This window comes from Nerophis lumbriciformis, linkage group LG16 (assembly GCF_033978685.3).
Source record: "Nerophis lumbriciformis linkage group LG16, RoL_Nlum_v2.1, whole genome shotgun sequence".
NCBI lineage: Eukaryota > Metazoa > Chordata > Actinopteri > Syngnathiformes > Syngnathidae > Nerophis > Nerophis lumbriciformis.
This window is the reverse complement of record NC_084563.2, coordinates 32,454,599-32,472,370: the sequence shown is the minus strand read 5'-3', so window position 1 is coordinate 32,472,370 and position 17,772 is coordinate 32,454,599. Positions and strand designations below refer to the sequence as shown.

At 43.5% G+C, this 17,772-nt stretch overlaps 1 protein-coding gene across 3 annotated transcripts in view; it reads left to right on the top strand.

Moving 5' to 3' along the window:
- Positions 1 to 17,772, top strand: part of polq (polymerase (DNA directed), theta) — a 75,739-nt gene that overhangs the window by 14,945 nt on the left and 43,022 nt on the right. For 2 of the 3 annotated variants that reach the window (XM_061977020.1, XM_061977018.1), the window contains exons 7-17: positions 5,356 to 5,512; positions 5,573 to 5,684; positions 7,427 to 7,628; positions 7,706 to 7,847; positions 10,422 to 10,568; positions 11,903 to 12,115; positions 12,176 to 12,318; positions 12,387 to 12,576; positions 14,094 to 14,236; positions 14,311 to 14,504; positions 16,717 to 16,841. In XM_061977020.1, coding sequence (XP_061833004.1) covers positions 5,356 to 5,512; positions 5,573 to 5,684; positions 7,427 to 7,628; positions 7,706 to 7,847; positions 10,422 to 10,568; positions 11,903 to 12,115; positions 12,176 to 12,318; positions 12,387 to 12,576; positions 14,094 to 14,236; positions 14,311 to 14,504; positions 16,717 to 16,841 — 1,768 coding nt within the window. The remainder of the gene's footprint in view (positions 1 to 5,355; positions 5,513 to 5,572; positions 5,685 to 7,426; positions 7,629 to 7,705; positions 7,848 to 10,421; positions 10,569 to 11,902; positions 12,116 to 12,175; positions 12,319 to 12,386; positions 12,577 to 14,093; positions 14,237 to 14,310; positions 14,505 to 16,716; positions 16,842 to 17,772) is intronic. The other variant, XM_061977019.1, reaches the window with a different exon arrangement.

The following is a 17,772-nucleotide window of genomic DNA, read 5'->3' as shown; positions in this document are numbered from 1 at the left end:
ACGTGCCTATATACCGGAGTGCTAATTGTGAGCAGGTGTGCATCAAGGTCCGCCCCTCGCCGAGGACAAATCACTAGAAGCACAGGTGTAGACAAGAGGAGAAAGCAGGAAAAACACTAAAAACACAACAGTACACCCCCCCCCCCTTAATGGACGCCACCTGGCGGCTTACCTGGTTTCTCCGGAAAGTGATCATAAAAGGTAGTTAACAGTGAGGGGTCTAGAATAAGTGAACGTGGGACCCATGATCGGTCCTCGGGGCCGTAGCCCTCCCAGTCGACCAGATACTGGAAACCCCTGCCCCTTCTCCTCACATCGAGAATAGCCTTGACTGAGAACGCGGGATGGCCATCAATAAGTCTGGGAGGTGGAGGAGGCACCTCTGGAGGACTCAAGGGACTGGTGGAAACGGGCTTGATTAGAGAGACATGGAATGAGGGATGTATCCTCAAGGATTCGGGAAGGCGTAGATGCACGGCGGAGGGATTAATGATTCGCTCAATGGGATAGGGTCCAATAAATCGTGGCTGGAGTTTCTTGGAGTCCACTTGGAGAGGTAGATCACGGGACGACAACCACACCATCTGACCGGGCCTGTAGTCTGGTGCTGTGCTGCGGTGGCGGTTTGCGAGGCGCTGGTTGCGTTCTGAGGTGCGTAGTAGTGCAGACCGGGTATTGCGCCAGGCTTGATGTGCACGGTGCAGGTGGGCAGCCACAGAAGGGACAGTGACCTCGGATTCCAGAGAAGGAAAAATGGGAGGTTGATAACCGTAGGCAGAGTGAAAGGGTGACATGCCTGTAGCAGAGCTGATGAGTGTATTATGGGCATACTCGATCCACGGTAGATTGAACGCCCAGGAGGCTGGTTGCTGGTGACAGACGCAGCGGATGGCGGCCTCCAGATCTTGATTGGTGCGCTCAGTCTGACCGTTTGTCTGCGGGTGGTATCCTGAAGAGAGGCTTGGCGATGCTCCTAATGATTTGCAGAATGCCCTCCAAACTGCAGACGAGAATTGTGGCCCTCTATCCGACACCACATCCACCGGGATACCATGCAGCCGGAAAACATGGTGTACGATCAGTTCTGCCGTTTCAAGTGCAGAGGGCAATTTGGCAAGGGCTACGAAATGGGCCATCTTGGAGAAGCGGTCCACCAAAGTCAATATCACAGTGTTGCCCTTGGATGGTGGAAGTCCTGTGATGAAGTCCAATGCCACATGTGACCACGGGCGGGAGGGGATGGGGAGTGGGCGCAGAAGACCAGCTGGTGCCCGGTGTGAGGCCTTATTACGGGCACAAGTGGCACAGGCGGATACGAATTCCCTGGCGTCGGCCCTGAAGGTTGGCCACCAAAAGCGCTGGGACAGGAGGAAAATGGTACGGGTAATGCCTGGGTGGCAGGCGACCTTGGAACTGTGGGACCAGTTCAGCACTTCTGGACGGAGCTCTGGGATCACAAACAAACGTCCCTGAGGGCAGTTCTTAGGAGAGGGGACGTTCTTGAGTCCCTCCTTAACACGGCCTTCAATGTCCCACTGCAACGCTCCCAGCACTTGTGATGGCGGAATGATCATCTCGGTCTTGACCTCTTCCTCGGGACAGGAGTGCATCCTCGACAGGGCGTCTGGCTTACCATTCTGGGAGCCGGGGCGGAAGGTCATGGTGAAATTGAATCTGGCTAGGAATAATGCCCACCTTGCTTGTCTGGGATTGAGCCGTCGAGCAGTTCGAATGTAGGCCAGATTCTTATGGTCTGTGAATACCACAAAAGGGGTCTCCGAGCCCTCCAGCCAGTGCCTCCATTCTTGCAGCGCCAACACCACGGCAAGTAGCTCTCTATTGCCGATATCATAATTGCGTTCTGCTGGTGTCAGGCGGCGTGAGAAGAAGGCACAGGGGTGCAGCCTCTGGTCGGAGGTGGAGCGCTGGCAGAGAACAGCCCCCACGCCGGAGTCAGATGCGTCAACCTCGACAAAAAATTGAGAGGAAATGTTAGGGTGGACAAGAACCGGTGCAGAGGTGAACGAAGACTTGAGTTTATCAAAAGCAGACTGAGTCTCTGAGGTCCATAAAAAGGGGAGCTTAGTGGAAGTCAGTCTCGTTAATGGTTCAGCTACTCTACTAAAATAACGGATAAAACGACGATAAAAATTTGAGAAACCTAAAAACCTTTGGAGGTGCTTTCTAGACGTGGGTGTGGGCCAATCAACCACCGCCTGGATCTTCGCTGGATCTGCTCGGAGTTGACCCCTCTCAACAATAAAACCCAAAAAAGGAACAGACTTGGAATGAAAAACACATTTCTCAGCCTTGACATACAGACGATTCTCGAGAAGGCGTTGGAGAACTAAGCGGACGTGCTGAATGTGAAGTTCAGGGGTCGGCGAGAAAACGAGGATATCATCCAAGTAAACTACCACGAAGCGGTCGAGCATGTCACGCAGGACATCATTGATGAGGGCCTGAAAAACGGCAGGAGCATTGGTGAGGCCGAAAGGCATGACCAGGTATTCAAAGTGTCCTAATGGTGTGTTAAATGCAGTTTTCCATTCATCCCCTTGCTTAATTCTGACTAAGTGGTACGCATTGCGGAGGTCCAACTTGGTGAAATGTCTAGCAGCGTGTAGTGGGTTGAAAGCTGAGTCGAGAAGCGGAAGAGGATACTTATTTTTAACAGTAATATTATTGAGGGCTCGGTAATCGATGCAGGGGCGGAGTGTCTTATCTTTCTTTTCCACAAAGAAAAAACCGGCGGCTAGAGGAGAGTTGGAGGGACGGATGACACCAGAAGCGAGCGAAGTGGTGATATATTCCTCTAGTGCATCTCTTTCATGTTTTGAAATGTTATAAAGACGGGATGAAGGGAGTGTGGCACCAGGGAGGAGATTAATGCAACAATCATAGGGACGGTGTGGAGGTAGCGACAACGCGCGGTCCTTGCTAAAGACTTCTTTAAGGTTGTGGTAAGCAGTTGGCACAACCGATAAATCAATGACCTCCTGGGTTACGACGCGTGTGGGAACAGTGCGAGGGCATGCGGACCGCAGACAGTGCGTATGACAAAAAAGACCCCAGTTAATGATAGTGGTCTTGACCCAGTCAATATGGGGATTATGTTTTGCTAGCCAAGTAAGCCCGAGCACAACAGGAGCCGAACGAGAGGGAATGATAAGAAAATTGATTGACTCAAAATGGTTACCAGATAATTTGAGAGATAACGGCTGAGTTTGATGGGTGACGCTCGCCAGGTGGCCTCCGTCGAGGGATCGGACCACTCTAGGTCTGGGTAATTTAGCAACGGGTATAGAAAAATGTTTAACAACAGACTCATCAATAAAATTGTCATCAGAACCTGAGTCAATGAGCGCCCTAATGTCCAATCTCAGGTCCTTATCCCAGGTAAGTATGTCCGTGAGTTGAAGCCTAGATAATGTCTGACCTGTAGATGGCAGTAGAAAAGCAAGGTCGGTCGCTGGAGGAGGTGACGCTTGGATGCGGCGAGGAGGTGACGCTTGGATGCGGCGAGGAGGTGACGCTTGGAGGCGGTGAGGAGGTGACGCTTGGATGCGGCGAGGAAGTGACGCTTGGATGCGGCGAGGAAGTGACGCTTGGAGACGGTGAGGAGGTGACGCTTGGATGCGGCGAGGAGGTGACGCTTGGATGCGGCGGCGGGCAGGACGAAGAGGACAGTGGGTGATGCGATGCTCAGCCTTGCCGCAATATAAACACAGCTGGAGACGAAGGCGACGATCTCTCTCAGCTGGAGCGAGACGATTTCCTCCGAGCTGCATTGTCTTCTCTTTGTATGATATCGGCGGGGTATCGACACTGGGTATCGGCGCGAATGCAGTTTGACGCGCTCCATGGCCACTCCCATTATATGTTGAAGTGCGGAGTCTCTCCTTTTCCCAGTCAACAAGGCGATTTTCAATCTCCACCGCCAGAGCGACGAGCTCATCAAGGTTGTCGGGAGTTTTAAGCGGGATCATCTGCTTCCGGACTTGGTCAGCCAGACCGAGGGAAAAGACGTCCACCAATGCGGAAGTGGGCCATCCACTATCAGCCGCAAGCCTTCGGAATTCGATGGCGAAGTCCGTGACGCTCCGCTGTCCTTGCTGCAGACGAAGTAATGACCGAGCTGCCTCACGTCCTGGCTTTTCGCGCTGGAAAATGTTCTTCATGGCTTTGGCGAACGCGGCGTATGAAGCACACACGGGAGATTGACGCCCCCATTCCGCGGTGGCCCAGGAGGAAGCCCTGCCACTCATATGGGACATGACAAAAGCCACACGAGCTCTTTCGGAGTAAAAAGATGTTGGTAGCAGTTCAAAAAAAATCTCACACTGGGTGAGGAAGGATCGCACGTCACCTGATTCGCCGGAGAATCGCTCGGGCTTGGAGAGTGGAGGACAAGCAGCAGGAGGGATGTCGTTAGGCAGCGGATTATCTGCGGGACGAAGATGGCGCAGTTGGACTGCTGGGTCGGCCGAGGGAGAAGTCATTGCCTGCAGCGCGGTGAGTGCACTTCCCAGTTGTGTCTCCAGGGCATTTAGGCGAGAGTCTTGGCGTTCCGCCATGGCGTTGACACAAGCCCCAAGCGGGCTAAACTGTTCTTCCTGTTGGCGTAGAGTTCTTCTGACCGGTTCGGTCTCTGCGGGATTCATGATGTGGCCGGTTATTATGTTAGGATTTGATCACGGTGATCCCAGGATGCAGAGACGAGAGGCAATGTTGAATAATAAAAGGGGAATATTTAATAAGTCCAACAATTGCAACAAAAGGCGATGGGGCAAAAAATGCACACCATGACTAATCAACAAAAACAGGTTCCACAGTGGTCGGCAGGGAGGTAGGCCAGGGCGCACTGAACACAGCAATAAGTCCAACACAAAAATCCTCTTTACCTCAGGGGGGGCTAGGAAGCAAGCACAAAGAGGTGAGGGATTACAGGAATAAGGAGTGGCAACATACCCGGACTGATGAAACGAAGCAGGCACGTGGGAGGTGCAGGAGACAATAACCGGCGAGGCCAAGCTGACCGTGACGTGCCTATATACCGGAGTGCTAATTGTGAGCAGGTGTGCATCAAGGTCCGCCCCTCGCCGAGGACAAATCACTAGAAGCACAGGTGTAGACAAGAGGAGAAAGCAGGAAAAACACTAAAAACACAACAAATAGTGTCATTAACAGACTTGTTTTGGCCTTTAGTCTATTTTATTTGGTTCAATTGCTTGCCCCAAATATGATTAGTTTAATTCACAGACTTGTTTTTGGCCTTTAGTCTATTTTATTTGATTCTACTGCTTGCCCCAAATGTGACAAGTGTCATTCACAGACTTGTTTTTGACCTTTTAGAGCGTATTTGAGGAGGCTGGAGTGCGCGTGGGTGGCTTCATGGGAAGCACATCAGCAGCTGGAGGCTTGGCAGCTGTGGATGTGGCTGTTTGCACCATAGAGAAGGCCAACTCTCTCATTAACCGGCTAATAGAGGAAGACAACATGCCTTCACTAGGTGTGTAGGCGTTACGCAGTGCAATTATTCAAAATGAAATCCTGCATATGTGTCTTTTAGGTATGGTGGTGGTGGATGAGTTGCACATGGTTGGAGACTCTGGAAGAGGGTATCTACTGGAACTCCTCCTGACCAAAATCCGCTACGTCGCGCAGAAGCGCAACACCTCTGGGTTTGTGTCCCGCGTTGCCTGTGAAAACTGCACAATTGATTGGAAAGCCGCAATGAAAACCTGAGGCCAAGAGCAGAGTCTGCAGACATCCACCAAGGCGAAACAATCCCCATGTGTCTGTTTTTACATAAGTAGAGCAGTACCTCGACTTAAGAGCTTAATTGGTTCTGTTACAAAGCTTTGAACTCAAAACACTGGTATTTCAAATCATTGTTGCCTGATGAAATAAATTGAAATCAATTTATTTGGTGCTCGGTCCCCAAAACAGCACAAATGTAACATGCCTTTTACAAGGTTTAGGTAAGAAATGCTGTATTAGAAACTATACAATATAATGTAGTAGTTTTATATAGGAATGTAATAATAATTAATAAAGATAAAAGCTTTAAAATGTAATATCGGAAATTATCGGTATCGGTTTCAAAAAGTAAAATGTACGACTTTTTAAAACGCTGCTGTACGGAGTGGTACACGGACGTAGGGAGAAGTACAGAGCAGTTGCGTCTCCCAGTCATACTTGCCAACCCTCCCGATTTTCCCAGGAGACTCCCGAATTTCAGTGCCCCTCCCGAAAATCTCCCGGGGCAACCATTCTCCCGAATTTCTCCCGATTTTCACCCAGACAACAATATTGGGGGCGTGCCTTAAAGGCCCTGCCTTTGCGTGTCGGCCCAGTCACATAATATCTACGGCTTTTCACACACACAAGTGAATGCAAGCATACTTGGTCAACAGCCATACAGGTCACACTGAGGGTGGCCGTATAAACAACTTTAACACTGTTACAAATATGCGCCACACTGTGAACCCACACCAAACAAGAATGACAAACACATTTCGGGAGAACATCCGCACCGTAACACAACATAAACACAACAGAACAAATATCCAGAACCCCTTGCAGCACTAACTCTTCCGGGAAGCTACAATATACATCCCCCGCTACCCCGCCCACCTCAACCTCCTCATGCTCTCTCAGGGAGAGCATGTCCCAAATTTCAAGCTGCTGTTTTGAGGCATGTTAAAAAAAAAAAAAAGCACTTTGTGACTTCAGTAATAAATATGGCAGTGCCATGTTGGCATTATTTTTTTTCCATACCTTGAGTTGATTTATTTTGGAAAACCTTGTTACATTGTTTAATGCATCCAGCGGGGCATCACAACAAAATTAGGCATAATAATGTGTTATTTCCACGGCTGTATATATCGGTATCGCTTGATATCGGAATCGGTAATTAAGAGTTGGACAATATCGGAATATCGGATATCGGCAAAAAAGCCATTATCGGACATCTCTAATAATTAATAATAATGTATGTATTTCCTTCTCGCTGCGTCTGTCAAACACACCATAAGCAGCTTTTCCAAATGTTCCTGGTTCGTCGTTTAGATAATATTTTAGCATTTTTGTCTTGGGTTAGACTCATTCTGCTTCAGTACGTTGCAGACTAGCAGTGATGCGCTAAAATGCGCTAAAATGGCTAACATAGTTGGCCATGTTTTTAATAATTTCTTTTTTTAATTCAATGAATACAATCCACTTCTTTTCAGCACTGCCCTTTACACTCACTCTCTTCCTTCCCACGGTTCTGTCCGTCCCTCGCTATAAGCTAATGCTTGCGAGTGAGATCTGATGTTTTGTAACGCAAATGTTTCCTTGCATTTTTTGTCACAATTATCTCAAAACACTCGTAAGTTGAGGCGCCGCTGTACCTAATGTTGTGTCCTTCCTCTTGCGACAGATCCTCCTCTGAGGGCGTACAGATCGTAGGTATGAGCGCCACCTTGCCCAACCTCTCTCTCCTGGCCGACTGGTTGGGCGCAGAGCTCTACCAGACCAACTACAGACCCGTACCCTTGCAGGAGCATCTTAAGGTGGGTCGCGACATCTTTGACAGGAGCCTCTCCGTGGTCCGACAGTTCACTCCAGCACTCCAGATTAAGGTAACCGACACTAACGATCCAAAGTTCGAGCTGCTCAATCGCAGCTTCATTTTAATTCGCCATGTTTATCCGTGAAGGGCGATGACGAACACATCGTCAGCTTGTGTTATGAGACGGTGCGAGACGGCCACTCCGTGTTGCTCTTCTGTCCGTCCAAGAACTGGTGTGAGAAACTGGCCGACAGCATCGCCAGGGAATTCTACAACCTCAAACATACTCGTAGGTTTTCCTTTTCTCCCACAATACTAATGAATTGTTGTCATGACATGAGCTTATTGACAGCATTTGTTAGTGTGACATTTACTGGCTACATATTTTATTAAATATGTTAGACTCAGACTCTATTGATTCACAAGGGAAATTGTTCCACACAGTATCTCAGTTACAAAGGATGGAAAAGGTAAGGTTGGAAAGCATAATGCAGGTATAAAGTAGACTAAAAAATGTACCATAGTAGCAATATAAAATATAACATATACAGTCGCGATCAAAAGTGTACATACACTTGTAAAGAACATAATGTCATGGCTGTCTTGAGTGTCCAATAATTTTTACAACTCTTATTTGTTTGTGATAGAGTGATTGGAGCACATATTTGTTGGTCACAAAAAACATTCATGAAGTTTGCTTCTTTTATGAATTTATTATGGGTCTACTGAAAATGTGAGCAAATGTGCTGGGTCAAAAGTATACATACAGCAATGTTAATATTTGCTTACATGTCCCTTGGCAAGTTTCACTGCAATAAGGCGCTTTTGGTAGCCATCCACAAGCTTCTGCTTGAATTTTTGACCACTCGTCTTGACAAAATTGGTGCAGTTCAGCTAAATGTGTTGGTTTTCTGACATGGAATTGTTTCTTCAGCATTGTCCACACGTTTAAATCAGGACTTTGGGAAGACAATTCTAAAACCTTCATTCTAGCCTGATTTAGCCATTCCTTTACCACTTCTGACGTGTGTTTGGGGTCATTGTCCTGTTGGAACACCCAACTGCGCCCAAGACCGAACCTCCGGGCTGATGATTTTAGGTTGTCCTGAAGAATTTGGAGGTAATCCTCCTTTTTCATTGTCCCATTTACTCTCTGTAAAGCACCAGTTCCATTGACAGCAAAACAGGCCCAGAGCATAATACTACCACCACCATGCTTGACGGTAGAATGGTGTTCCTGGGATTAAAGGCCTCCCCTTTTCTCCTCCAAACATATTACTGGGTATTGTGGCCAAACAGCTCCATTTTTGTTTCATCTGACCACAGAACTTTCCTCCAGAAGGTCTTATCTTTGTCCATGTGATGTCAAATGAAGCAAAAATTGTATATATATATGTATACATGTACAAGGACTCATCACCTAAAAAAAATTTTGGTATTTTGTTTTTGTCTTAAAGAGGAACATTAACACAATTTCAGAATGGTTAAAACCATTAAAAATCAGTTCCCAGTGGCTTATTATATTTTTCGAAGTTTTTTTTAAATTTTTACCCATCACGCAATATCCCTAAAAAAAGCTTCAAAGTGCCTGATTTTAACCATCGTTATATACACCCGTCCATTTTCCTGTGACGTCACATAGTGAAGCCAACACAAACAAACATGGCGCATAGAACAGCAAGCTATAGCGACATTAGCTCGGATTCAGACTCGGATTTCAGCGGTTTAAGCGATTCAACAGATTACGAATGTATTGAAACGGATGGTTGTAGTGTGGAGGCAGGTAGCGAAAACGAAATTGAAGAAGAAACTGAAGCTATTGAGCCATATCGGTTTGAACCGTATGCAAGCGAAACCGACGAAAACGACACGACAGCCAGCGACACGGGAGAAAGCGAGGACGAATTCGGCGATCGCCTTCTAACCAACGATTGGTATGAGTTTGTTTGGCATTAAAGGAAACTAACAACTATGAACTAGGTTTACAGCATATGAAATACATTTGGCAACAACATGCACTTTGAGAGTGCAGACAGCCCAATTTTCATCAATTAATATATTCTGTAGACATACCCTCATCCGCGCTCTTTTCCTGAAAGCTGATATGTCCAGTTTAAGGGACGGTGTGAGCCAAGACATCCAGGGGGTTTAGCTCGCTCGTCTGCGGGAACAAACTGCCGCCATTGCTTGCCGTGCTGCCGAGGTCCTTTGTCCCTGAATTGCTCACACACTCCGGCAGATTCAATGGGGGTTTGGCGGAAGATTTCTTTGACTTTATGGTTGGAAATGCATCTGCTTTGAGTGTCGCAGGATATCCACACATTCTTGCCATCTCTGTCGTAGCATAGCTTTCGTCGGTAAAGTGTGCGGAACAAACGTCCAATTTCTTGTCACTTTGGCATCTTTGGGCCACTGGTGCAACTTGAATCCGTCCCTGTTCGTGTTGTTACACCCTCCGACAACACACCGACGAGGCATGATGTCTCCAAGGTACGGAAAACAGTCAAAAAAACGGAAAATAACAGAGCTGATTTGACTCGGTGTTTGAGAAAATGGCGGATTGCTTCCCGATGTGACGCCACAACGTGCCGTCATCGCTCCGAGAGCGAATAATAGAAAGGCGTTTAATTCGCCAAAATTCACCCATTTAGAGTTCGGAAATCGGTTAAAAAAATATATGGTCTTTTTTCTGCAACATCAAGGTATATATTGACGCTTACATAGGTCTGGTGATAATGTTCCCCTTTAAAAAGTATTATTGCAAAAAAAAAAGGGTTTTCAAAAAGAGCGTCTCATAAATCGTCTTAAAATTGTTAACTTTATTTTACAAAATAAATATTCTAACGCATTGTGTTTATTCCAGGACTTGGCGGTGAATCAGAAGCCCCGCCCGTGTGCCTGGACCACCAGCGACTAGGGGACGTCATAGCCCAGTTGAGTCGTACTCCAGCTGGGCTGGATCCCGTCCTCAAACGCACTGTACCATGGGGCGTGGGCTTCCACCATGCTGGTAAACACACTCAACCAATTTGGATCCATTTGGACAGATGTAGGAGATAATAGAGATCGACCGAGATGGGTTTTTTTTAAGGCCGATACCGATTATTAGTCGTCATGGACATAGGCGCCGATCTACATATCTGCCAGTGGGCATACTTGCCAACCCTCCCGATTTTTCCGGGAGACTCCCGAATTTCAGTGTCCCTCCCGAAAATCTCCCGGGGCAACCATTCTCCCGAATTTCTCCCGATTTCCACCCGGACAACAATATTGGGGCCGTGCCTTAAAGGCACTGCCTTCAGCGTCCTCTCTCACCTGAAACCGAAGCCGCATGCTGTCCAGGCGTCCGCTTTTCCTCCAGATAAACAGCGTGCCGGCCCAGTCACATAATAATGTAGCGTTGGACGGGTTTAACAATGGTCTTAACTCGAAGATGTTAAGAAATGCTGACACGATATATAATTTTTGGATTAGTTTAATGATAACGTTAATTTCAAGCACACACACACACACACACACACACACACACACACACACACACACACACACACACACACAAGTGAATGCAATACATACTTGATCAACAGCCATACAGGTCACACTGAGGGTGGCCGTATAAACAACTTTAACACTGTTACAAATATGCGCCACACTGTCAACCCAAACCAAACAAGAATGACAAACACATTTCGGGAGAACATCCACACCGTAACACAACATCAACACAACAGAACAAATACCCAGAATCCCTTGCAGCACTAACTCTTCCGGGACGCTACAATAACATCTACGGCTTTTGGAGCTCAGTGCACAACTGCACACACAACAAGAAGGAGACGAAGCAGAAGAACGAAGAAGAGACATGGCGACGACGAGTAAGAAGATGAAATACGCTTGCAAGTTCTAAAATGATTGGAAAAAAGAATTTCATTTCATCCAGGACACAGCTCGAAGGGGAAGGGGTATGCTGCCTGCACCTCAACCCCGCCCCCCCAACCCCGCCCTCACAACTACGTCCGTCCCCCAACACCCGAATTCGGAGGTCTCAAGGTTGGCAAGTATGCCAGTGGGTGCTTGGTTTGTGTGTACTAGGGTTGTCCCGATACCAATATTTTGGTACCAAATTGAACCCTATGGGTTAGGAATGGGATGGCACTTCAAGTTCATATGTGAGTCATGGCAGGTGGCCAAATACTTTTGGCAATATAGTGTATATGTTCCCAGTCCACAATAGACAAATCATGATAAAAAGCTTGTTCATTGAAATTTTTAAGATTCCTTCTACAAACAATGCGAGGTTTGCACTTGGGAATGTTTGGCGAGTAGCTTATGTGTGTCTTCAAGGTCTCACCTTTGATGAACGTGACGTCTTGGAGGGAGCCTTCCGTCAGGGCATGGTCAAGGTCTTGGCCGCCACCTCGACCCTCTCATCAGGCGTCAATCTCCCCGCCCGTAGAGTCATCATCAGAACCCCGACATTCAACGGACACCTGCTGGACCCACTCACATACAAACAGATGGCTGGACGAGCGGGGAGGAAAGGAGTGGACACCACAGGTAGGACAACTGTAGAAAAATAGTCTTTGTACCCACTGATTGATTTTGTTCTTTTCCCAGGTGAGAGTGTGCTGGTGTGCAAGGAGGCGGAGCGTCAGAAAGGTATCACCCTCCTGAGTGGTGATCTTCAGCCAATCAGGAGCTGCTTAGTGAGAAAGGAGGGAGAAGGCGTCACCACCAGCATGCTGCGAGCCATTTTGGAGGTCGGCTTGTCATCAAATCGCGATGTACTTGATGGTTTTATGCTGAGTCGTGTCATTCCAACCGGCAGATCATCGTGGGGGGTGTAGCCAGCAGTCCGAGCGATGTGAGGGCGTACGCTTCGTGCTCACTTCTGGCTGCCAGCATCAGAGGCAACAGCAAAGAGGAGTCCAAGGAAGGGACCAGCAAGGGAGCGATTGAGGCTTGTGTTGAATGGCTGATGGAGAATGAGTTCATCAGCGTACAGAAAGATGGAGAAGGTACAGTGATAGTACTACAATACACTGGCTTGTAGGGCTGTGAATCTTTGGGCACCATTAGATCCGATTCTTGCGATGACTATTCGATTTAAAATCAATTCTTGATTCAAACCGATTCTCGCAATGTATTATTTGGTGAAAATCTAATAGATTCTCGATTTAACACGATTCTTAATTCACACCGATTCTCGCAATGTATCTGGTAAAAATTTAATTGATTCTCGATTTAACATGATACTTAATTCACACTGATTCTCGCTGTGTATTTGGTAAAAATCAAATTGATTCTCGATTCAACACAGTTTTCGATTCAAACCTAGTCTCACCATGCATTTGGTAAAAATCGAAACAATTCTCAATTCAAACCGATTCTCGCAATGTATTTGGTAAAAATTTAATTGATTCCCGATTTAACACGATTCTCAAATCACACCAATTCTTGCAATGTATTTGGTAAAAATCTAATCGATTCTCGACTCAACATGGTTCTAGCAATGTATTTGGTAAAAATCGAATTGATTATCGATTTAACACGATTCTTAATTCACACAGATTCTCGCGATGCATTTGGTAAAAATCTAATCGATTCTCGACTCAACACGATACTCGCAATGTATTTGGTAAAAATCGAAACTATTCTTGATTCTAACCGAATCTCGCAATGTATTTGGTAAAAATCGAATTGATTCTCGATTTAACACGATTCTCAATTAACCGATATATACAGTCGTGGAATTAACACATTATTATGCCTAATTTTGTTGTGATGCCCCGCTGGATGCATTAAACAATGTAACAATGTTTTCCAAAAGAAATCAACTCAAGTTATGGAAAAAAATGCCAACATGGCACTGCCATATTTATTATTGAAGTCACAAAGTGCATTATTTTTTTTAACATGCCTCAAAACAGCAGCTTGGAATTTGGGACATGCTCTCCCTGAGAGAGCATGAGGAGGTTGAGGGGGGCGGGGTTGAGTTGGGGGGATAGGGGGTAGCGGGGGGTGTATATTGTAGCGTCCCGGAAGAGTTAGTGCTGCAAGGGGTTCTGGGTATTTGTTCTGTGGTGTTTATGTTGTGTTACGGTGCGGATGTTCTCCCGAAATGTGTTTGTCATTCTTGTTTGGTGTGGGTTCACAGTGTGGCGCATATTTGTAACAGTGTTAAAGTTGTTTATACGGCCACCCTCAGTGTGACCCTCAGTGTGACCTGTATGGCTGTTGACCAAGTATGCCTTGCATTCACTTGTGTGAAAAGCCGTAGATATTATGTGATTGGGCCGGCACGCAAAGGCAGTGCCTTTAAGGTTTATTGGCGCTCTGTACTTCTCCCTACATCCGTGTACACAGCGGCGCTTTAAAAAGTCATACATTTTACTTTTTGAAACCGATACCGATAATTACCGATATTACATTTTAAAGCATTTATCGGCCGATAATATCGGCAGTCCGATATTCCCGGACATCCCTATTTGTGATAATGAAAAGTGCCTTCTGTCCACTGATGTTTTGTCACTAGAAGAGCAGTACTGTCCCACTCAGCTCGGTGCTGCCACTCTGTCGTCCTCCCTCTCTCCTCCTGAGGCGCTGGGAATATTTGCAGATCTCCAACGGGCTATGAAGGGCTTTGTGCTGGAAAATGACCTGCATGTTCTCTATCTGGTATTCAACATCATTCCACTGCTACCGGGACTTAAACGTGGAACAGTGATGGCAATGTAAACCCCCTGCACTAGATCACACCCTTATACGCGGAGTGGACTACCATAGATTGGTACCAGTTCTTCTGTCTGTGGGAGCAGCTGTCCTCGTCCATGAAGAGAGTGGCCGAGTTGGTTGGCATCCAGGAGGGCTTCCTGGCTCGCTCAGTCAGCGGCAAACTGGTGGCCAAGACGGAAAAGCAACGGAGACAAATGGCTATTCATAAACGGTAACTGTGTTTGTTTGTTTGTTTATTTATTTATTTAAAGGCACATTGATTGAATTATTTCAGGAACTGTGTATCAGCGCTTCATAAGTTAATTGTATCTGTCAAATTGTCAGTGGGCGGGGCTAACACAAATCTAGTCCAATCATAGCTTTGGTCTGAAACCTGGAACTTTCTTTTGGCGGCTGAGGACGATACACTCTTACTTTTCAGGAGTTACTGGTAAATGTTTTACACATTGCGAGACCTGCTGACCCACAACAGGTAGCAGTCAAATTAGAGGAATTTATTGAAGTTATTTATGCACTTTCCAACCAATATATCCACCAGTACTCCCTCGCTTCTCTGCCCCAAGGGTTCAACAGACATGGAAGAGCCTGGTAACCAATCAGGTGTTAGAATCTGCCCACTGACTTTAATTCATGAAGTGCTGACACACATGTTCATGAAATATTTAAATCGTCCAACAATTTGATCATGAACAAATGATATGCACTTTTAGATAATTAATTACATCAGGAAATAATTAAATCATAAAATAATTAGATAAATCTTTAAATAGTTACTTTTTGAAAAAAAAAAAAATGAAATAATTAAATCATGAATTAATTAAATATATCATTAAGTCATGAAATCATGAAATTTGTAAATAAATCATTTAACAATTAAATCATGAAATAATTACATCGGGAAATAATTGAATCATGAAATAATTAGATAAATTAATAAATAATTACTTCGGGAAATAAATCCTAAAATAATTATATCACAAATTTAAAAAATACATATTTAAATTGTGAAATATTAGATACATCTTTAAATATATACCGTATATACATAAGGGAATATTTAAATCGTGAACAATTTGATAAATCATTAAATAATTACATTAGGAAATAAGTCAATTATGAAATAATTAGATACATCTTTAAATAATGAATTACATCGGGAAATAATTGAATCATGAAATAATTAGATAAATCATTAAATAATTACATTGGGAAATAAATAAATCCTAAAATAATTAAATTAAAAATTAATTCATGAAATAATTAAATTGTGAAATATTAGATAAATATTTAAATAATTATTTACATTGGGGAATATTTAAATCATGAAAATGTGATTAATCATGAAATAATTACATTAGGAATTAATTAAATCATGAAATAATTGGATAAATCTTTAAATAATTAATTACATCGGGAAATAATTGAATCGTGAAATAATTAGGTAAATAAGGGACAAGCGGTAGAAAATGGATGGATGGATTAAATAATTACATCAGGAAATAAAAAAATCAATCAATCATTAAATCATGAAATAATTAACTCGTGAAATATTAGATCAATCTTTAAATATTTACATCGGGAAATAGTTAAATCATTAAATGACATCAGGAAATAATTGAATCATGAAATAAATAAACATAATTGTATATTAAATAAATAAGGCCACATTTTAAAACACATTTCTGTATTTAATCCAAATTATAATTAATTAATGACACATTTAAGTAATTATTTAAATATGTATTTTTTTAATTTAAATGTGTCCCATTTGACTTGCCGTAAGCATATAGCAACAGTTATAATGACGTAGGTTAAAAATGTTTGCAAGCTTGGTTTGCTTGTAACCATAGTTCTAGTTTTACCTTGAAAGTGAAAAAGTGGGCTGCTCTTTCTGATTGGGACTGGGGGCGCTCTTGCAGATTTGTCCACATTTTATAGAAAGAATGTTTTCTCGAAATTGGTTCTTCTGTGTTGCACCTCGCGATGACGTCTAGTTGATAACCTGGTGCCAAGTCCTGTGGCTCTTTTGTTTATGGAAGTATTTCTAAAGAGGGGTAGGAGCTTGTCTATATATATATATATGTATATATATATATATATATGTATGTATGTATATATATATATATCTATATATATATATATAGATATATATATATACACACATATATATATATATATATATATATATATATATATATATATATATATATATATACACACATATATATATATATATATATATGTGTGTGTATATATATATGTGTGTATATATATATGTATATATGTGTATGTATGTGTATATATATATATATATATATATATATATTAAAGAAAATAGCAAACGCCCAGTTTGTGAAAGTATTTACTGTATGTAAATGATGCATTTATTTGTACTGAAATATTGTAGTGATGCTCCCACACAGGTTCTTCACCACTCTTGTACTGCAGGACCTGGTAAATGAGGTGCCTTTGGGAACCGTAGCGTCCAAGTACAACTGCAACCGTGGGCAGTTGCAGTCTCTCCAGCAATCTGCTGCTACATATGCCGGTACTCTGCCAGTTAACATGTTTAGTGCTGTCAAGCAATGTAAAAAAAAATGAGGGAATGATTCATTTAGATGCGTAATTAATTATTCTGATTAATTTCTGTATCCCACATAAAATAAATGCTGAGAAAAGCCCTCAACTTGAGGTAATTTAATTTAAATTAATTACAATATTATAAAGATAGACATATCACCAAAAAAGGAGCTTTATAAAGTTAATTTTAACAGACTTGAACAGTCTATTTTATTTACTAAAATAAAACATCAGTTCCATACAAAATGCTCCAGTTAATAATACATTAAAAAAAAACAGAACACTTTTCTGTTTTGAAGTATTGAATGTTGATCTTGCTGCTTTACCTCTGTTTCAGGCTAAATAAATAAAACAGAGCCATCAACCACAGTGCTAGCTGTTACTAACATTGAGTAAAAGAACACATTAAACAATTAAATGTTAATATTTGCCACAATTATGTGCTAAACTTTGCAAACAATGTTAGCTTTGGTTGGCTTTCAGTCACATGTGAACTCATACAATATTGTGCCACATTATCTTGTAAACATGATTTATAAACATTTATGTATTTATTTTCCGTACTACAGAGCGCAGCAGTATATAAGCCACGCTCACTAAATCATTGGGGGGAAAATATTTGTCCACTTATTAGCCGCACCGGACAATAAGCCGCAGATATATACGTTGTGAAATGAATTATATACACAGAAATATTTTGTAAATGTTTATTTACATACCTTAATTGTTTCCAAACGGTTGATCAAACAAAACAGAAGTCATCGTCATGGATCCGCTAGCTGCGGAAGCTAGCTCTCCAATCAGCCAAACAGACTCAATAACTCCACGGTGACGTTTTGGTGAATTTACTGAAGAATTTGTGCAAAAATACGAAAAATAATGCCACTTTAAGTTAATAA